At 40.6% G+C, this 22,265-nt stretch overlaps 2 protein-coding genes across 2 annotated transcripts in view; one reads left to right on the forward strand and one right to left on the reverse strand.

The window, feature by feature from the left end:
- Positions 1 to 3,317: 3,317 nt before the first annotated feature.
- Positions 3,318 to 7,731, forward strand: LOC139727609 (centlein-like). Its single transcript, XM_071638591.1, has 6 exons — positions 3,318 to 3,332; positions 3,924 to 4,079; positions 4,615 to 4,800; positions 5,578 to 5,814; positions 6,452 to 6,490; positions 7,434 to 7,731. The coding sequence occupies exons 1-6, from the start codon at positions 3,318 to 3,320 to the stop codon at positions 7,521 to 7,523; spliced, it is 723 nt and encodes a 240-aa protein (XP_071494692.1). The 3' UTR covers positions 7,524 to 7,731.
- Positions 7,732 to 10,945: 3,214 nt separating this feature from the next.
- Positions 10,946 to 22,265, reverse strand: part of LOC139727564 (coiled-coil domain-containing protein 171-like) — a 40,786-nt gene continuing 29,466 nt past the window's right edge. The window contains exons 19-29 of the mRNA XM_071638546.1: positions 22,011 to 22,139; positions 19,934 to 20,190; positions 19,571 to 19,753; positions 18,148 to 18,339; positions 17,103 to 17,248; positions 15,334 to 15,448; positions 14,823 to 14,879; positions 14,029 to 14,178; positions 12,644 to 12,771; positions 11,897 to 11,971; positions 10,946 to 11,090 (exon numbers count right to left, since the gene is read on the reverse strand). Of these exons, the coding sequence (XP_071494647.1) occupies positions 11,021 to 11,090; positions 11,897 to 11,971; positions 12,644 to 12,771; positions 14,029 to 14,178; positions 14,823 to 14,879; positions 15,334 to 15,448; positions 17,103 to 17,248; positions 18,148 to 18,339; positions 19,571 to 19,753; positions 19,934 to 20,190; positions 22,011 to 22,139 (1,502 nt within the window). The 3' untranslated portion in view covers positions 10,946 to 11,020. The remainder of the gene's footprint in view (positions 11,091 to 11,896; positions 11,972 to 12,643; positions 12,772 to 14,028; positions 14,179 to 14,822; positions 14,880 to 15,333; positions 15,449 to 17,102; positions 17,249 to 18,147; positions 18,340 to 19,570; positions 19,754 to 19,933; positions 20,191 to 22,010; positions 22,140 to 22,265) is intronic.

Genomic DNA, 22,265 nt, shown 5'->3' on the forward strand with positions numbered 1-22,265 from the left:
CCACTCTCGCTAGATTACTTTGATCATCGGGATGTCGGGTCGCAACATTTGGCGGTTCCCTTTCTTCACGAAAAAAGAACAATATTCAATGGGCGAAAGCGCTCCGTGAAGTGACGAGCGCTGAACGCTCATCAACGGGAACAAAAGACTTGGACACGGATCTTCCCCGCGCTGCGCGGTTCGTGTAAACTACCCGTGAATAGAGCTGCGCTGTGATTGGCCAATACTTTCTTGAGGTCATGCCGAGAGCTGAACTCGATGCAATAGATTAAGATAAACTCCCGAGTGTCTCCGTAATCATCTGTTAAATCCGCATTATCCTCCTTAGCAGCAACAAGTGTCTCGCTCCCTCTTATCAGTTATCTTAGCTCGATCATATCAAGTACTTGTACTTTTCGTCTTACCTTGAACTACGACATAATTCCCCACCATGTCCGGTCTGGTCACCGTCCGATGGCTTCAGCCGCCGAGGCTCCACGGGGAAGTGGAGACGGTAGCTCGTGATCGAATCCGTCATCATGGCGAGCTCGCTGCCGGCGCCGAGGTGCGAGTTTGGAACAGGCGAAGCTATTACCGAGCAGAGATCATCGCTGGTAAGTATGAAATAATAAAAAGGAAAAAAAGAAAAAAAACAACAACAAAAAGAAAATGAGAACGATTAATAGTTTATGTAACTTGTCAGAATATGTTGTTGTTTGACAGTTTCGTAAAGCAAACGATTTTTAGTTTTTTAATTCAAGAATTCCGTGCAATAATTGTTTGGCATCACTGAACTTTCATGGACGATGATGGATAGGTCAAATACAAACAATCTCTGCCAAGTACCCGTCGATGCTAAAGATAATGGCGCAGTTAGCAGTGATTTGGCTATATGAAATCGTAAGATACAATGATTCTTTTCAAGTTCTAGATGGGGAATTTATACCATATAATGAATGGACAATCCTTTTAATAATGTATGAAAATCCGTTCATCGCATCATGAGAAATCAAGACTACATGACACTAACTATTGCCACCTTTGTATTTACTTTGTTCTTTTCAGCTTCTGCAGAGCGGATACCAAGCACGCCTCTGACTGTAGCAGCGTCCAGCCCACCTTCATACATCAGGACATCTACGCCAGTACAGGCAGATCGTCAGCTGCTCCTCCCCATGGTCTCTCCTGTTCAATCCAGCACCAGTGACGACACCACTGACTCAGCTCTGGTACCGGAATCACCCGATGCTCCCAGCCGGTCCTACTCTGCCGACACCCCACCGTCCTTCGTCGAGCTGTATCATCCTCGTGACCCCAGCCATGCCGACAGATTGCAGCAGCCATCTTCAGGGTATGACAGTGAATCAGACTCTGGGGAGAGCGATGAGGACATCGAGACCTACCTCCCGGCGACATCCCAGCTCAGCACACCAGACCACGCCCAGCAACAGACCGGTACCCATGACACCAGCTTCCTCCATCTTCCGCCCCTGTCTCCGCCAGTGATGCCGAGGTCGACAGACGAGACTCACGAGTGTGTCGACGAAGAGCTGCTAGACGACATCGTCCTGTCTGCCGAAGAGTCGCGACCGGGATTGGAGGATCCGAGGCTGAACCCGATGCAGCGCTTTCGTCTCTTCCTGCTCGTCAACATGAACCGCGTCAGGTTGGAGCTGATGCCGAGACTCAGGAGCGTCTTGGCTGACCTGCGAGAGGAGGACCAGCCTTGTCCCAGGTGCATCTACAACGTTGAGCACGCCATGGAGAGACTCGAGTTCATCGTGGCCAACCTGGAGGGCTTCTTCAGGGTCGCCAACAGGATGCTGGTCTTGGCCACCGAGGAATGAATGAGCGCCCTGCCACATCACAATCCTTGTGTGAACACTTGAATTAATGGGCACATATCTACATGTCCAATTTGTGATTCTGCGATTGAACTCATTTCCTTGTAATGTTTCCAATGTGAGGCTCTCATTGTAAATAATAATAAATAAAGAATGCCTTGAAGACTGAATCTACTTTGTCATTTTTGATCTTGTTCCCGACTGATTGAAGAAAAAAACACAGATTTTGTTGGAATGAACCTGTTTTCATTGATGTATTGTGTGAATGAATGATGCAGTGAATCCTTATTGTCTGGTCTGGCTGTGACTATTTTAGTGATGTTGATCGTGAAATTGAATGTTCTTATTGTTGTGATGTGATTCGTGGTAGGGTATTTATTTCTGAAATATTGAATGCAAGAAAAATGTACAATGCTTTTTCATAAATGTATACTCTGTATTGATACAGTATTGCCTTGTGTCAGTGTGCACGTGTGTGTGTGTGTGTGTGTGTGTGTGTGAGACACAATGATTATCCACTGATTAAAGAAAAAATCTCCACTGCCACTCGCCATACACAGTTCCACATCCAGTAGCTGATAATAGATTTACACTGTATTTTAAACAGATGGTTTTGCAATTTTCCATCCATTATTACCTCTGTTGTTCACAAGCTACAAGGGAACCAGATTTGACTATCATTATGGAGTTTAGTTATACTTCAGTTATTATGGTTTAATCATAATATAGACCAAACACACAAACGCATACATACAAACAAGCATATATTAGTACAGACAGGCACACATAAGGGCTTATTGCAAATCTTAATGATATGTATGTATATGTATGTATATATATATATATATATATATATATATATATATATATATATACATATATACGTTATATACTAGTTATGACAGGTCATTATGCAGTGTCTGCTCAAGATCTACTAAATCATATATATATATATATATATATATATATATATATATATATATGTACATGATATTGTAGATCTTGAGCAGACACTGCATAATGACCTGTCATAACTAGGCATGTGGTAGTTCATGCCAGCTTATGTGGGTTATATACACATGTATAATACTTGTATATATGTATATATGTATATATATATATATATATATATATATATATATATACCGGTATATATATATATATATATATATATATATATATATATATATACATCAGTTCTTGACACTGACACTTCTTGTTATGGCCAAAAAAGAAAATACAGTAAAGAAAGAGATAGTCTAACTTATTCAATAATAAGTCATGGCATAAACTTAATCATGGCACCACATTTTCAGGAAGTGCATATATTCAACATAGGGTATGTAGTTTTATTATTCGATAGGGGTAATGGTTATGAGAAACAAATATATTTGTAGTTCTGCTAAATTTGGCTATGAAATAAAATTAAATTTGGCTATAGCGATCTCATAACCCACGTTTTGGGCAGGTAGCAGAGTAAAAATAAGTGGAATTATGTATCATCGAGGCGTGAGGTCTTCTCCCCTGTTCTGAATGAGAAAAAAAAAAACTAATTAAAAAAATATACACAATCACAACTTTCGGGTGGCCTGATCAGACTACCAAAACACATACATGTAATTTCAAAAGAAGTTGAAGTGACTTGATCTATTTCTGGTGGCCCCAGGCCACCACTAATGTTGAACTTTGTATATAAAACATAAACAGATATTTTGAAGATACTGCATCAAAACCTCTAGGTGTGAAGACAGAATGGACAAAAAATTCACCAACGATTCATGTTCTAATTACTGAGAAGAAAGACTGTCAAATTCTTCGGAAAGCTGATGCACATTACTTGTCTGCAATTTAAGGGTTATGGTGTCTGCAAAAAATAACAAACACAAAAGCAAGCTAACAAATAACTGACAGATAATGTGTATATGCATTTCCTTTACCAGTAGTCATTCTAGTGCTATACCTGACATTTAGATGTTTATGAAGAAAAGTGGTACCATAGCAGTTTTCATTTTTATTGAATACTTTTCTTTTTTCTTCTTCCCATTTCTTTCTCCCTGTATGTCCTTGTCTCTCCTTCTTTTGTCACTGTTCATGTTTCAGGAAGCGTTGGAGACCAAGGTGTCTGGGTTGACTGAGACGCTAGAGAAGAAGAAAGTGGAGATTGATTCCTTGAGGAAGAGGGTTGCCGTGGTGACCAGGGAGAAGCATCACTACGAGCAACAGGTTGTTGCCATCCAGACTGAGCTCAACAAGAAGGCGAGACACTCCTTTGCTGTCTTCTAAGTTTTGTTTTGTTTTTTGTTTTCCGTTGTGGGGTACAAAGCTGCAAGCAGTGTTTTTAAGTTTGCAGACTATTATTTCTTTCAGTGTACCAATATACACAAAAAAGCCATCCCTGTTTTGCTTTAAATCTATAACTACTGCTCTATCCTTCGGTGTATCATTACACACCAAAACCCATTCCTGCTTTGTCAGCATTATGGAACACATGTATTTGATAAGATGCTTTGAATATGATTTCATTTGTACTCACATTTTACGTTAATCAAAAAGCAAATAATTCACAAATTTCTCCACACAATTAGATAATATCAGCCTGAATGTGTGATCCTTTTTTCCTCTTTTTTTTTTCAGCTGTGAATAAACACATGACCCAATAAACTTTATTATTCTGTTAAATATCTATCACTTCTTTGAGTCCACCGTGATGAGCACCATTATTCTTGATGCACACATCAGCAAAGTGTCAGATGTGACCAATTCTCTTCCATCTGTTTATTGACGTCAACAGGCCGCCGTGCTTACAGACACCCTCACCAAGCTCAAAGAGGCGGACAGTACGCTGTCGGAGGTGGAGGCCGCGGCGTCCGAACAGCTCCACAAGCTGGCCGACCAGTCGGAGCTGGCTTTGGACGCGGCCCACGCCAAGATCAAACAGCTGCAGGCGAGGGTCAAGGATCTCGAAAAATTCATCAAGGTAATGATTAATGTCCTCACGAGAGGTAATGTTTTGTTTTTGGATATTGTAGCTTATGATGTGCGACATTGAGGCTTTGTCTAACAATGTATCCAACGTGAGGAGGATCTGAGGTGCATGGTGCAATGTATAGTGTTATGATTGTTTTTGATATGATGTAAAAGTGAAGCTATGAAATTGAATTGCAGTTCAAAATGAGTGTAAATGCTACCAAAAGAAAAAGATCCGTGACTGGATATACCATACTCAATTTTCCAGTGGAAAGTACTGTTAGAATGGACCATTTTGTGAAATGAACGATTATATTTGTTGAAATTATATTTTGTGAAATGAAACTAGATAATATTTGTTAGGATAGTGACAACAGTTGTCAAAACATGTATGTGCTTGGATCTTTGTGTTTTGTCCACATTAACATAATTTTACAGGTCAGTGAGGAAATTATGATTATTATGGATATTGAGCCACCACAATCAGGGGCCACAAAAAGATTTTTTGTGGGAAGGGGTGGCTGACTGGCCCTGGTCCATTGCCCCTGACCCCCTCCTCTCCCCCACATACACTCTTCTATTGATATTACTTGTACAGCACTATGTTTTCTAAGAGTCAAACATAGTTTCTTGTACTTGTCAAAATGTCAAAGTACTGTCTAAAATTAATTTTGACACACAAATCAAATATGAAAGAAGTGTAGTATTTTGGATTAGAGTTAATGTAGAGATATTTGGCTCATTCCTGTATCCATTTTCCTCTGTCACATCCTACCTCCATGTCAAGGATCTAGCCAGCGAGTTCTCATCGCAGACGCAGGACGCTCTCGAGCAACTACTGAGCAGCAGGGATGCAGTAAGCACACCCAGCCCGGACAGGGGTACGGACCAGTCCATGGTCCGGGCCCAGTCCCTCGCCTCCTCCATCCTGAACCTCAGCACCAGCGATCTGGAGGAGTTCATGGTGGTGGAGCAGCAGGAGCAGAGGACCAAAATGGTAAGCAAGGACAAAGAAAGTCAGTTGGTCCCTCCAAAACGTTTTCTTTTGGTTCCCGACAAGGACCTCATATCCAGTCATAAGCCAAAATTGTTGCAACTACCTCAAATCTTTTTCTCTTGCTGCCTGGCTGCTTACAAGGGCCTGAGCCCAAATTGTGGGCCAGAAATCTCACCAATTCCTCACAATTTATTGCCTTCATGGTTCCTGGTCACATACCATATCCTGACCTCTAATGACAGGCCCAGTAGAGTCTTGCCAATACTCACTAAATTTTCTCTCGTACTTACTGACTGTCTGGCAGGCCCTGAACTTGAACTAAATAGACCTATTAAAACTCTCACTGGTTCATCCCAAATTTCTGATTTTGGTGTCTAGTCGCACATTAGGTCCCGAACCCAAATTGCAGGCCCCCAGATTTCACTGGTCATTCAAATTTTTCTCTTGGTTCCTGGTCGCCCAACAATCATGCTTCAAAGGTGTGTGTTGTGTGTGTGTGTGGGGGGGGGGGGACAAATTGAAAGACCAAATTGAGAGAGTTTCCTCACTGCGAAACTGACGCCTTGTTGCTTACCTTGTCAAAGTCTCCCCTCTATTCTGTGCACTTTTTATTTTTTTTTTTTTTCAGACAAAAGAACTAGAGCTGTACAGGACTGCAGCACAGGAATGGAAGAAACGTGTAGAGACAGCACTGGACCAAAAGGTGAGAAGTGCCAATTGGTACATATGACCCTCTCTTTGATGCCAAAATATGCAAGGTAGCAATGCAGAAGGCAGTTTTTTAGCCTTCTCAACATCCATGGAAGTCAGCAGTGTATGGCAAGTAACTTTGACATAGTGGCTATGAATAGGATACTGTAGTAAAACTGTTCTCTTTCCGTGTATGGATGACAAACTGCCATCCAACCCAATATTGGCTTGATTCTGTTTAAAGGTCAAAGTGTATTCCACAGACTTTGTTGATGCAGCAGTTCCAAGTTTAGCACCATATTAGACCAAACTATCAGTGTTTATGGGTTGTTGCTTAACATATGTAAATACTGTAACAGAGACTCTAACCCAAAGCACCTTCTGATCTGGAGATTCTCCCGCCTGAAACCCCTAGCAAACAGGAGACTCCAAGTTGATGTGTGCGAACAAAGTTCTTAGGGTTCTAGATGCTCTCTGGTGCTTTCTAAGGCTTATTTTTTTTTTCAACGTACAATAGCAATAAGTAAGAAATCCTTTCCAACGGGAGACACAGAGCCAGGGCGGGAGAAATTAAACGGGAGAACGGGAGATTCTGCAAAAATGGGTTTTCGGCGGGAGATCTCCCGTCGAAAACGGGAGAGTTGGAGTCTCTGCTGTAAATAAAAGATTTAGGGGAGACCATCGTTATAACAAGGACCAAAATCATGACAAGTACCTTGTGATACAACTGTATCAGCCTTCTCACCATATCAGGGTGCAAAAACAAAGAGATATTACGGGTTCGGATATGCAAAATCACCCTGTTACAAAGAGGGCTTTATAATATCTGATCTCACTAAAATGAGGTTCCACTGTATTCATTATACACACCCACACATACACACACACACACACATATATATATATATATATATATTACACAATGTATTTCTCTTTTCTTTTGTCTCATTAAACAGAAACTTCCTAGAAAGGAGCTGGGGGAGCTTTTCTTGAAGAAGCTGAGAGAGAAGGACGAAGCACTGACCATAGTAAGAGAGTCTAGATAATACAGGCTGCTCCATCCGTCTTCCGGCCCCGTCGGCTCTCTCTCGGTGATTCGCCAATTGTTGATATCATGTGTTGTGTAGCAGATCTTGAAGGGTGGTAGTCATGATAGAAATATGTGATGTAACAAAAAATTCCATCTCAACTTGTTGCTTTTTCTGCTTTAACGGTAACTCAAGACTGTCAGTGTAAGCTCCGTTGTCTGGCAAAAGGGCGGAACAATGTTAGACCTGATGAGGATATGTTTTCAGCAATCCATCCTAGATTTACCATCTAGTTAGTCCTTACAATAATTCTCTGTTGCTTCTGCTTACAGATATTTTTGCAAATTAGGTCACAGGCATTTTTGGGAGATGTTTTCATGATTTGACATTGAGGCTATAGAAAGTGCACTAGTGTGTGTCCGTTAACTCTGTTACTTTAGTGTTCATGTACTCAGTATACAACTGAGTGCACAAAGATTAAGATCAGGTGGCGATATTTTCATGTGTTGTTAATCGCGGCCCAACAGTGATTCTCAAAAATTAAACCCTCAGAAAAAAAAAGCAGCTTTAATGGTATCACAGATCGCCCAGTATACTCCAGGAGAACAAATCAACTTGAAAATTACACAGCAAAGATTTGTGTGTAGTAGTAGACAGAAATAGACACACTAAGGTGCACACATACACACAAATAGACTTGTGAACAGGTACAAAATATCAGTACTTACACTGTCAGTCTCATTCAGAACACTTCTCTGAGGTAACAACTCACATAACTCACATTCAAGCTCAACACATTCAGGGTTTTCTTAGGTTTATTCCAGGGTGGGAAATTTCAGAGAATGAAGGAATTCATATTACAAATAAAACCTATTTACAATTTCAATATTATGTACAAACTCATAAAGCATAAATATAATGTACAAACATAGCCTCTCTCAAAGGATAAATATTTACATCTTGGAATGGGGCTGTTATTTATAAAGGAAGTCTGTACATCATATCAAAGTAAAAAAATTAGGAAAATGAATGCGTTGGAAGATTCAACCTCTGTAAAAAATTGAAGCTCTACTTTGACAGAATGTATCAGTAACAGGTAACCAGTACCTAGACTAAGAACATGGACTCACAATATTTCATGGAATGCAATAACAGGAAATATGAGTTTCTTGCAAATGTAAGCAACACATTCTGAGTAACCCACTTAATTGATCAACTTAATCTGGAGCATTAGCTCTCCTTGCATTTCATATTTGGAGTTTTAGGATACTCTCTTCAAGATTGCTGAATTTGCACAGACCATAGGAGTAAGACGCGACATGAAACGCTAAAATGTTACCAAAAGTAGGTGAAGGGAAACGGTGAGCTCCCATATCTCAATTATTTAAACATGCAGCATATGTGTAAGGATAAAACACAAAACCATCATTCCGCAAATCCATGATACAAATTCTCTACCCTCTCAGCCTCAAATTTTACTTTTCAGTTAGTGCAGAGGACAAGTGAATGAATGGTTTTAATCAGTCTTTTCAATTTAATGATATTATTTGTCATGCATTCATGATATGCTCTTTCAGACTCTGTAATTTGTAAATATGAGAATGCAGTTATACATGCTTGTAGCTGTACACATTGTATCTTATGGCAGTGAAATATGTAAATAAAAGAGTTTAATTTTTATGGAAATGTCTATATAGTGCAAGCTGAGACATTAATACATTGCATTTTGTTGTTAACAGTCAGATGTGTGTGTGTGTGTGTTTGAGTGTGAATGTTTCTCTACCGAGTATGTACCTCTAAACCAGCTTTTAGTAAACTGTTTTTTTCACTTACTAAAAAAGAAATCTGCCCTTCTGCTTTATTTGCCTATAATTGTTAATCTTCTGTTCTTTACCAAATAAGGTTTAAAAAAAAAAAATACCACAAGGAAGACGATATCCCACTGTAATACTCTATAAAGAAGACAGCATCTGATGTTGCAGTGGATCCAGATTGGACACACAAAACATCCTGTACACTTGCATCATCCATGTGGTCTCACATCCTGCATGAAGTCTTTATTTTGTTGTAATAATCCTAGACTGAAAAATCTGCTCTTTAAAGAAATTCATTGTGCCAGAAATTGACCATAAAATCCCTCTGTGCAGTAAACATTTTTATCCAAATACTTTTCAGCATACATGTACATTAGCAAGCAGGGCATCAGAGACTCCAGTTATTTCAAGATCCTTATTTTTCTCTTCTTTTTTTTCCCCCTGTTTGTTTAGATAGTGAGGAGAAGAGCCTGAAAGGGCATTTACTTCATGTCTGGGTGCTTGCATACCCACAGGACCACTTGCTGTGGGGGCAACTGAATCCACTGATGGGCAAGTAAAAGGAACTTGCATTTGGTTGTGAAAAGCATGGGGGTCCTCAATACCAAATGCCCACACGGGAGAGCAGGAGACATATCTTTTGGAAGTAATGCCCAGCACATGTGTACAAAGATAACACAAAGCAGACAAACAAAAGTACAGGATTCTAAAGAAATAATAGAAACACGTAAACTCAAGACATTTTAGGACACTTTTATACACAAGCAGTGATGGCAGCAATAACAAAGAACACAAACAGGAGACAGTATTGCATTCTGATTTTGCAGCCAGCAGGGAAGTCACACACATAAACTTTGCTTGATTTTTCTTTTCAAACAAAATCCTATCATTACTGTGGCACCCTATGTGGCAACTAATCTATTTTTGTTTTGTTTATCAGTATTTTTTTTTCTACAACAGCAGCACTCGTAAATCACTACACCATCGTAGTGACATTCTTTAACAGGAATTTACCCCTAATATGTAGATTCAATGAATGCAGAAATATTAGTAGTACACATAAGTAGTACAGTGAAGTTTGAAAAAAAAATTACAATTCATTTAAAAGTTATGAATTTTAAAAGATTTGTCTCCTTTGATCTAAAAGTTTAAAATGCCCTCTTTAAAATCTGTTCCTCATATTTTTTTTTTATTAGAAAAAAAGAGTTTTCTGTAGATGCCCTGCATACTATAAAACAAGATATACATGTATTCGCGGCATGAAATTTTCGCGAATTGGAGCCGATGGCATTTTTTGCGGCATGAAATTTTTCACGTATTGCCACTGGCATTCAATGCATACAGGGTAGAAAAGAACTTTCGCATGCATTTTCATTTCGTGAATCTTGGCTCTCGCGAAATTAAAATACACGCAAACATTCCTCATTTTACAGTACATCAGCTCAAACATACATGTAGTCGCCTTTCCGAGCTGAATCTAATACTGTAAAAATTTACTGCACATGCCGATTAGGATCTCGCCTAACACTCTTTGTCAATATCACTTCAGTGACATGATAATCAGACCTCAAGTTGTGAGCTCCAATTTAGGCTCTCCTTTACACTTGTCTCTGACATAGACTGTTATAGACACTGGACGTTCAGGAAGTTGGCGACAAAGAAAATGGTCCCATCTTGGTGTTCGTGAGGCACCTTGGTCAATCATGAGGTACCTTTGGGCTGCTTGATGGGTGAGGTTTGGAGAGAACTAAATCCAGCGGGTGTGGCCATCCTGTGTAAAAAAAAATACAAAGTATAAGAAGAAATAGATCATACAGTGCACTCCCATTATAACGAACACAGCTATAACAAAGTAAACATTCGGGTCATAACATTATTTACCTTATGTATTTTTATTGTTTATTTGTTTGGTTATAACGAAATTTCGATATAACGAAAGAAAACTGCCGGTCCCGAGGACTTCGTTCTAACGGGAGTCCACTGTATTAGTAAAGAGGCAATACCTCATTGCAAAATATCCCAGCAGGTTGTTTCTTGTGGATTGAAATGAAATATGGCTACATAAAATACTTGACAAAGTTGTGCATAACAACCAATGCATAAAGATGTATTTCTGCCCAGATCTGTATTTCATCTTTCAGTTTAAATTGCACAGTAATTAATTCGTAACCACCAGAGGTATGTAAGTATATTTCTGAAAAGCAGTAAATTTGTTCTCATACTTAATGTAACATTGTTTTATGTGTTTTTTATTGTGAATATTTGCCATTTTTGTGAAATGCAAGCATTTGTGTCTTAATCCTTATTTCAAATGTTACGTTATAATGTGCAGTATGTTATAAGATTTCCTTCCACAATAAATTGTGACGCAAGAATTATTGATTTATGAATATATCTGTAACTCACAAAATAGCAGCACCAAAGCAATCATAACACCAATGCAAGACTACTAAAAAATCCTAACTAAGCCTTGACAGAGGCTAGCAGTCGCACACTTTGGACTTAACATTCACAGCCTTTGTTTGGACATAGAATGCCAGTGGACAAATGACCATCATGGATCCCTGCATCACTCACCCTGCTCCGGCCAGGAAGTCTTGTCTGGCCATGGCTGGAGTGGACATCATCTGCATGCTGTGGTCACTGACCTCTCTGAGATTGCCAGGGCAAAACAAAACAAAACAAAATAAAACAACATGCTCAAAAAAGATCGTCATTGAGATGGCTATCACATAGAGAAATGGTACAGTGCACTCCCGTTATAATAATCACGATTATAACAAAATTCCTGTTACAATGAAGTTAAAATTCAGGCCGAAGCATTATCCACTTTATGTCTTTCTGTTGTTTATTTGTTCGGTTATACTGAAATTTCAATACAATGAAAGAAAGCTGCCGGTCCCGACGACTTCATTATAACGCGAGTCCACTGTAGACTATCATTTCCTACACTGTGTAGGTATACAATTCTTCTGTTTGCACACAACTACACCATTAAGACTCTAAGCATTGGTCAGGGACAATACCTAAACCAATGACAAGAAACACTTTTGTTAGATTGCATAGAACAAGTGAAGATCTTGTGTAAATTTCAGCAGCTATGGTTCTAACTGAAAAGACAACTAGGTAGAGAAAGTGGAAAGATCTTGTACCAAAGATCTCAGTACCCTAACATTCTTTGCAATGACCATAGCAACATTCCCAGTAAAATCCAAATCTTTATCAGCAAGGTCAGTAGTACATTGATAGATCTTGAGGTAGATGCAAAAGAAAAAGAGATAGAGAAATTAAAACAGAACACAGAGAGTGAAAGAGGATCTTTACCTAAGGGGGACAAAGACATCCTTGTAGCTCTGCTCAGTTTCAAAGAGAGGTTTGAATCTTCCTATTGACCGGTCTCTGTCACCGTATGGAGGAAGGGATCTACCGTAACCATTCACTGCTGGCGTCACCTGCAACGGATCAAAAAATTATACATGCAGACTGTTCAATCATCATTTTGGGTATTAAACATGAATATGAATGAGTGCAGCCAGTCTCTCTTTATCAGCAAGGACATTTTTTTTTAAACTAAGAAATGCAAGTGCTATGCAGACCTCATTTTCACTAGAGAATTACTAAAAATCAATGGCAGCATTTGTTGTGAGAAAGTAAGAACAGGCTCAATGAAATAAAATGTGTTTTCTTGGCAAAGAGTCTAATGGATTGTATAGCTGTATATCTATTTGAAACTTTATGAAGAGCCTCACAAATACAACTGTAAATGGTAGTACAATACTTGACTCTTTGCTCATTTAGAACCACACAGAAATCCACCCACCCCCCCCCCCAAAAAAAAGGACATTTTCATTAAGTTGTGTTATTATGACTGTGCAGGATTCACACTTCCAAAGGATATTCTCTTTCTTCCAAAAGCCCTGAGCAAGCAATACGTAGAAAACATGGACATAAATGTTCTACATACATGTAATTATGTGCAAGTCATTTTAATATTGGGACCAGCGGTGGGTAGGAAGTAATGCTTTATGATGTCTAATACAAGGTAGTTTTCAGAGTTTTTATTGAAGAATCTTTTGCAAAGAGAATATTAACAAAATTACGAGATAACAAAAAAGAAGAAGGAGATGTGATTATTCTTTGATACCAGTTACAAAACATAAAAGTGTAAATGCAAGAATGCAAGGGGGTGAGAAACAACTCCAATCTAAAGTACCTTGAGAAACTCTAACAAATTGATAAATGATTCTTTTTGTTCTTAATTCTGTCTTTACCAAAAGAAAAAATATCTCCTACAGTCCGACCTCTCCTATCCGGCCTCCCTTTATCCGGACCTCTCTATTATCTCGGCATGATTTTATTTCTCATTCTGATAATTATGGGGAAAGGGGGGGGGGGGGTTAAACTCAGACAAAATTCCTACACAAATTCATATGAATTACATATTATTTCCAACACAATTAACATACATCACATCTAATTTTAACTAAATAAAATGCATTCAGACATTCACAACTCCTATATCACCACAGTGTATGCTACCTGAAATAAGTTACATGTAGGGCCTATAGCTACTATTGGGTAGGCAGCTATGTGTATCAAACATTGAGTCTCCCATATCCAGCCAAATCCCTTATCCAGATGAGCAACGGTTCCGCCATGTCCGGATAAGAGATTTCGGACTGTACTCCCTGCCACAGAGGAGAATCTACCTCTCCTTCTGCCATCTGCCTGTTGCAAGCATCGCTGAGTTCTTCCTTCAGTCTTGCGATGTGCTGCTTGTGGGACTCTATCTCTCGCTCCAGGCCGGCGAGTCTGGAGACGGCTGACTTCTGAGACTCCACAAAGGTGCTCACCAGGTTCTTGGGAAGGGGACATTGAAGCAAACCCATTGACACGCATTGGAATGACTTGATGTATTTTAAACCTCAGTTCTACAGCCCTGATGAATTCAGTTCATATTAGAGAGATGATGCTATCTACATAGACATTTCTGGTGACCATAAGCAACACCTACCCCAGCTGTTTCTGAAAATTCACATTTTTAAAAAATATTATAAGCTTTAGCTGACCATATCTTTAGACAGCTTAAAAATCCTGACTGGTTCAATGGATTTGAACCTTTGTATGAATGCATTAACAAAGGAAAATTACAAAATGCTTTTCTAGGATATATTGAATCATGCACTTGAGCTAATTCTAAGCGTAGCATATCAGGAAATCATTTGTGTCACATAATTTTGGACCACACAAAATAAATGGCAAAACAAGGACAGCTTTTAAAAACTGTTCTCATAGGTAGTTAATGCCTAATTACTGAACACAATTGTTCATCCATATACTTTTACTTCAAATGCCCCTTATTTCAGAGCTGCTGAGGAAGTCGCAAAGAGCACTAACTCACTTGTGAAAAAAAGAAAAAAAAATGATATCTCTGTACACCTGATTGAATAGAGCTCTGAATGAACTTTGACCTTCTCTTCATTGAGCCAGTCAGTCAACTCACCTGTAATGCAACCATGTCTGGTGTTGTGACAGATGATGCCAGGAGCTGTGCTTCCACCTGTAGTAACACACAAATTTGAATAACTTAAGACAAACAGCTGTAGATCCCCTATCAAACAAAGTGTAACATCTGGATGGCCACTCTTGAGAAGTTAAAAAATTCATTACAGATTAGTTCATCTGAAATCTAACACTTCTTACTCGTATTGTGCTCATACATTGTTGTTAAGAAGGGCTTTTGACACAGACATATTTGAAATGGGACCAGTAGTAAACATTTCATCACTTAGGAAAACTTTCTTCCAAAGTTTACATCTAGAAATTGTAAGGGTAACAAGTGCATGGATGTTTATCTAAGTTTGAAGTGTATGAATGGTAAGAAAGCAAAGCCTATGCTCTGAACCACCATCTGATACTTTTCCTGAGTGGTTCTCTGGCTAGGTGCAAGTATAGTGTTGTAGATTATCAGCTATATGAGTTAGCATGATTGTTGGAAACATGCAGCCATGTACCTTTGAGAGAGCAGCGTCTATGGTCTGGCTGTCCGCCCTAGCGATGATCTGGTGCTTGGCATTGGCGATGGTGGATTGTACCACCCTCAGGTGACCCAGTAAGGTTTCACGATCTCTGTGTGAGAGAAAAACATGGATGCACTTCAGATTTCAAGTCTGATTCAACTTTAACCCCAAGCTTTAATGAGTAATTTATACGTGGAAAGCCCCACAATTGGTATAAAGCATAATTGTCAAGGGTAAAAGGCAACACTTCTGTATAATCGCTCTTTCATGGTAATGATAATGCATAAAATTTGTCAAATAAACTGTAATCAGTCTTGGCCAAAGAGCTGATTTAGTTCCTTTCATTTGGAAGTTAAACTCCAGAGCTGTAATATATGCTATACTTCTCGGGTTTAGGGATTATGTTTTTTTTTTTTTTTAACATGTATGTGTAATATCTAAAAGCAATCAAACAGCAATGCCACTGTGAAATGCGATATTCGTCACACATATGGGAAGTGTGATATCACATTTCTGGAGGCCCATCCCTAGTCGTTCTTGTTAAGGTTTGCTTGAGTTTTCTAAAGGATCATATGCAGTAAGCCTAGAGGAAGGTTTGATATCTGCACACACTTAGTCCATCGTAGCCAATCACTGCTGGTAAGCATAAACAACAGAAAGAGTACAAGACTTGGAGAGCTCTTGGCACACATCAGAACCTATAAAAGTAAAAGTCAACACTTGCGTATGATAGCTCTTTGATAGTACTGATACAGTGCACTCCCTTTATAATGACATAGTTAGAACAAAATTCCTGTTACAATGAAGTAAAAATTCAGACCCCAAAGTTACTACAGTTCGACCTCGATTATCCGGCCTCCTTTCATCCGGAAATCTCTATCATCCGGACGCGTTCACGCAGTGAAGGACTTTTTTTTTTCATCCAAAAATTGAGAAAAAAACAGTGACTTTAAAGGGGATGGCTAGTAACTGATCAGTGGGAATCAGTGGGAATGCTGGAGGATGATTGTTCCAATCCTTGTGGGGTTCATTTAAGAGTACATTATATATCTATTCTTGTGTGAAAATTATTTGCTTCAGAATGGTCTCATATTCAAGTAATGTGCAGTTTAATGTTTCCAGGTAAGCGTCCCTGGTCAGTGACGGGGCATTAATCTACACATTACTTGAATATGAGACCATTCTGAAGCAAATAATTTTCACACAACAGTAGATATATAATGTACTCTTAAATGAATCCCACAAGGATCGGAACAATCATCCCTCAGCATTCCCACTGATTCCCACTGATCGGTTACTAGCCATCCCCTTTAAACTCAATTGAAATTTCTACAAAACTCACACGATTTACCTACAATATTCCCGACAGAACTAACATAAATTCACACCACATTATCATCGTAAAAGTAAGCAGACTTCACCACTGTTGCGGGGTACGCTACCTGCCTAGCTGCCAGTGCACTGGGACGGCAGCTTGGACGGCAGCTATATACATGTACATTAACATTGCGTCTCCCATATCCGGCCAATTCGCTTATCCGGATGAGCGTCGGTCCCGATAAGGCCGGATAATCGAGGTCGAACTGTACAGTATCTACATATCTTCATATTCCTGATTTGTTCAATTAGAATGAAATTTCGATATAATAAAAGAAAACTGCCAGTCCCAAGGACTTCATTAAAACGGGAGTCAACTGTAATGCGGGAACTGTGTCAAATAAACTGGAGCCAGTGTTTAAGAGGAAGCGGTCAGCGAGACACACCTGGTGGATGACTTGAGGGCGCTCTCCGCAGCGTGCATGCCTTCCTGCAGTGACCTCCTTTCACTCTCCAGCTGGGAGAGCTGCCGACTCAGCTGTCTGACTGACTGCTCCTTCCTTCTTAGCTCCATCTTGGCTTCAGACAGGCCCTACAGGCAGACACAAGAAGCATTATGGTCTTTAACTGGATAGTGCTATACAGACCCCACCAAAGTAAGGATCTCAAAACCCCACTGCAAAATGTATGGCATCACAAGCATCTGAAGCAAACAACAAAATTGATAAAAGCTCCCATCTAACCTGAGTAAAACTTTGAAAAAAAAAAATGATGAAAATCCTGAGTGCAATTTTTTTCAGCATTACAGTACCCCCATGGGGAAGGGGGGGGGGGAGGAATCGTGAATCCCTAACATGGTCTGAGAATGAATCTTTCCTTCCAAGTCAGAATGCATGGATTAAGGTCTGATATCATACAGATGCATCATGGTGATCAAGTTTGGTGTATGATGTAGCCCTACCACTCATGAAGGGTGTGCAGCCAAAATAATCACTCTTTTGAAGCATCAATAGCTTTCTCCCTCTGTTATGTTAATCACTGTGAAATTGCTTGGTTAAAATTTATGCACTATGTTGTGTTTTTTATCCTTTGACTGTATCTTTTGCATCTCATGTAAAGTCTCCATCTCCCCCTCCCTCCATTTCCCTCCACCTTCATCACCAACCCCTCCCCCCCCCCCCCCCCCCACCCCCTCCTTTGGCTGCATCTTTAGCATCTCATGTAGAGTCTCCATTTCCCCCTCCCTCTATTCCCCTCCTACTTCATCACCAACCTCCTCTTCCCCTCCTTTGGCTGCATCTTTAGCATCTCATGTAAATTTTTCATCTCCCCCTCCCTTTATTCCCCTCCTCCTTCATCACCACCCCCCTCCTTTGGCTGCATCTTTAGCACCTCACGTCCCCATCTCCTTCTTCACCCACCCCTCTCCCTCTTCATCACCCCCTCCAACCCCCCCCCCCCTCCCATCCTCCTTCCACCCTCCTCCCATACCTTGATGGCCTCAGTGATGTTGTGGTCCTTTTCCAGCTCCTCTGTTGTCTTGACGTTGAGCTGGAGTCCCAGTTCCTCCAGCCGTCGGCTCTGTTCCTCCAGGAGTCTCTGGGCCTCCTGCTCCCTCTGCAATGCCTGCTGGAGCTCCTGGCAGATGCTGTCAAACTTCTCCTTCCCTACGGTGTCCTGCACCTGAACTCAAGGAGATGAACAACCCGGAAATTTCACAATTAGTTAGGGGAGATACTCATGGTACGTTACTGTATAAGCTGTTATTTTTGCAGGGGTTTAATTTTCGTGAATTTTATGAATCACTGTTGGAATGTGAATTTAACAACACACGAAAATATCACGAGTTAGGCTATAGTAAACTTACATAGAGCCTCTGTGTCACTTCGTGAAAACAACATCTCACGAAAATGCTGGTAACCCGCTCATTCACAAAAATACCTGTACGAGAAAATAACAGCTCATACAGTGCCTGGTGACATGGTGTTATGCTCTGACTATTCTTGAATAGCAGGCATCACTGTGGATTAAATTTTTTCTTGGATAGGTAGTGGTCCCGCAGAGGGCGGATGAACTAATTGGGACTCATTCATCCCATACGTCTGTCAAGAGGTTTTTCTCAGCACATCCACAGTAGTAGTGATAGCATATCAACTTGCCCACTTTACCACTGCACGGGCAATAGTATGATCTAACATGTCCATGTAATTTTACGGCAGTTATCCCCCAGACCTGCAGAGAGACAAGATTAAGTGAGTGACCATAAGCTGCTCAATCATCTCTCCTTGACTTGCTGCCATGTTTGCTTTCTTGATGACCACTTTATGAGATTGGCTTTACCCCAGCCACTCTGGGAGAGTTACATTATTTCATCACTGGTAGGACTGCAAATATCTTGAGCTTTCATGAATGTGCCTCATTGTATTAAAAGTTCCATCGTAATTTACATCCACTGAGAACAGGACGGAAATTCATAAATCCCTTCCACGCAAGCTTGCCCTCTAGAAGTACACTGCAATGCGATGCGACACTAGGTGGAATTTCACAACCTCATTTGACAGAAACTGGCTGCATGTCTGTGTATATCATGACATGTAGAAACTACTTTAGAAATAGCATGGCATTGTTCTTCCATAAATGTTTTATAGACGCAGGTGGGGGGGGGGGAAGGAGAAGATTAGGCAACGTGTGACAAGACATCACTATGGGAAACAAGAGTCCATCATTTTAATAACACAGAGTACATACATCGACCACATACAAATGTGTAACTGGGGCTGAAATTAGAGTGTGCAAAAACAATTCACAATCATAGACTAGGGAGACAAACTTTCCTGTCTTATGCATAACGCCAGCCTACTATTATCATTATACCAGGCACATTATATGTTGTTGTTGTTTTCTACTCCTTTACCTTTCCTTGGAGGGTGGCAATTTCCTGCTGGAGGTCAGAGACAATGCCCGACGATAGTCTCAGGTGCCCAGCCTCTTGTCGCAGCTTGCCTGCCTCCTTCCTCAGTGCCCTCCTCTCCACCTCCGCCTCGTGGAGCCTGGCCATGAAGTCTACCATCTGGTTCTGCAGGGTGGCCATCGTTTCCTGCAAGAATGATGATGATAAAAAAAACAATAATACTACAGACATACAGGCACATTGTGCATTGTAACATCAATTGCCATCACACACTTCAATCATGCAAATTTCCCATTTAAGAGATGCTTAGAGTTGGCGTCTCTGTACCTCTTAGTAGAGATGAGAGATTAAACATTGTGATCTTACCTCCGTGGACAGGTAGTGGTTCTTGATGCCCATGAGAGACGTGTGAGCAAGAAGTCTATTTAGCCCATGGCCCAGGCAGCGGACCAGGGGTCCTCTCTCCATATAGACAGCCCGGCGGTACGGAGGGTAGCTGGGGGGTGCTGAGGGGGCGAGAGATGAGGTGGGTACGAAGCAGGGGGCCAGGCGAGAGAGGAGATTCTCGAAGGCGGATGCAACCGACTGCCTGAGGACATAGGAACTAGGACAACCACTGGGACCTTCGAGTAGTTAGAAAAGAAAGAAAGTTGTAAAATGCATCTTTCATGATGAGTTGAAAGACATGTGATTGTATGAAAACATGACCATCTGTCCACATACACAAAAAAAGGCATTGACGATTTTATCTTAAAGTCACCATGGCAGGCAGGTTAATCACTTCTAAATTGGGCACGCGTAACATAGTAGATGATTCACTAGTTTATGATAATCACTTTTGCATATTGTATAAATTGTCTCATAACTATATGTGAGATATTGCTTTACAAAATTTCAACACAAAGTAACATTCGAAGAGTAGAAACCTGTGAACTGATGCTGAGCATATTGTGTAAAAATGTGTAAAATATTATTTGGCCAAACACTGGAATACAAAAAGAAACAAAGAAGAGTGAGAGAGAAACAAACCCCATGAGTGTGCATGCTAAGCCCCTACCTCTCTTTACATAACACAAAGACAAAAAAACAAGGCAATCGCCAAATTGTGTCTCGCCCATTCGCGTACAAGGAATTAATATTTTTTATAACTCCCAGAAGTTAATTGACCTGCTTATGACCTTTGACCTCGTGGTGACCTTCAAAACCCTAAGGGACATTTACCATCCAAGTTTGGTCACAAACGGACAAAGGGATCAAAAGTAATGAGCCATAATCGAAACGCGCCATAAAAACTTAACATTGGGCCCTAAAAATTTGTTGACCCCTTTCTGTGACCTTTGACCTTTTGATGACCTTTAACTCCCCAAGGGACATCTACCGTCCAAGTTTGGTCACAAACGGACATAGGGATCAAAAGTTATGAGCCACAATCAAAACGCGCCCTAAAAACATAACATTGGGCCCTAAAAGTTTGTTGACCCCTGTGTGTGACCTTTGACCTTGTGACGACCTTCACCTCCCCAAGGGACATCTTCCATCCAAGTTTGGTCACAAACGGACAAAGGGATCAAAAGTTATGAGCCATAAACGAAATGCGCCCTAAAAACTTAACATTGGGCCCTAAAAGTTTGTTGACCCGTCTGTAACCTTTGACCTTGTGGTTACCTTCAACTTCCCAAGAGACATCTACCATCACCCAAGTTTGATTGCCATTGTAGCAACATGTGCTGAGTTACGTGTGATAAGAGAGTCTTGCAAGTAAACTTTAACGTATGACCTCAAATGACCTTCGACCTTATCATGTGACCTCTTACGGCACCATAACATGAAGGTACCCCCAGTGCATCCATCACCCAAGTTTGATTGCCATTGTAGCAACATGTGTCGAGTTACGTGTGATAAGAGAGTCTTGGAAGTAAACTTTAACGTATGACCTCAAATGACCTTTGACCTTATCCTGTGACCTCCAACGGCACAATAACATGAAGGTACCCCCAGTGCATCTATGACCCAAGTTAGGTTGTAATCCAAGCAACTTATGTGAAGTTATTTGTCAAAAGAGAGTCTTGCAGGTAAACTTTAACATAGAAAAGAGAGTCTTGCACATACTCTTTAATATATGACCTCAAATGACCTTTGACATCATCACATGACCTCCGACAACACCATAACATGAAGATACCCCTAGTGCTTCTACCACCCAAGTGTGGCTGCCATTGCTGTAACAGTTGCCAAGTTATGCATCATAAGAGAGTCTTGCAGGTAAACTTTTACATTTGTGACGGACGACGGACGGACGCCATTTGGATCCCTTAGTCTCGCCTTCACCTCCGGTGGGCGAGACAAAAAGCAATGACACCAATTGAAAGGATGAAAAACTCATGAAAAAAGTTAATACTTTCACATTTCAAAGTGCAGATTACTGGGGAGTCCTGGAACTCACCTGTCTGTCCTAGGACCTGCTGTAGGTCAGCCATTGAGGCTAGGATCCTTGTCTGAAGGTCTGGACTAGTAAGCCAACTGGCTGCCTGAGCCTCAAGGAGTGACCGCGTGCTGGCTATACTGTTCATTCCTGTGTGATGACCACATGGCAAGGCATGTCAATAGCAGCAAGGGCTTGGGCAAAAAGCAAAAAGGCAAAAGCCATGGGCTCGCTAGGATTTTCAGGGCAACCAAAAGGCGTAACCCATCACAGCAC

The sequence above is a fragment of the Diadema antillarum genome, unplaced genomic scaffold (genome assembly GCF_040938485.1).
Source record: "Diadema antillarum isolate AM-2024a unplaced genomic scaffold, OU_Dant_1.0 seq00000136_RagTag, whole genome shotgun sequence".
Classification (NCBI taxonomy): domain Eukaryota; kingdom Metazoa; phylum Echinodermata; class Echinoidea; order Diadematoida; family Diadematidae; genus Diadema; species Diadema antillarum.

What these genes read in the sequence shown, in the direction of transcription:
- LOC139727609 (XM_071638591.1), top strand. An exon ending in AGGACAAAGAAAGTCAGTTG is followed by an intron (nt 5,815 to 6,451) that starts GTCCCTCCAAAA and finishes ACTGCAGCACAG; the next exon opens with GAATGGAAGAAACGTGTAGA. An exon ending in AGACAGCACTGGACCAAAAG is followed by an intron (nt 6,491 to 7,433) that starts GTGAGAAGTGCC and finishes CTCATTAAACAG; the next exon opens with AAACTTCCTAGAAAGGAGCT.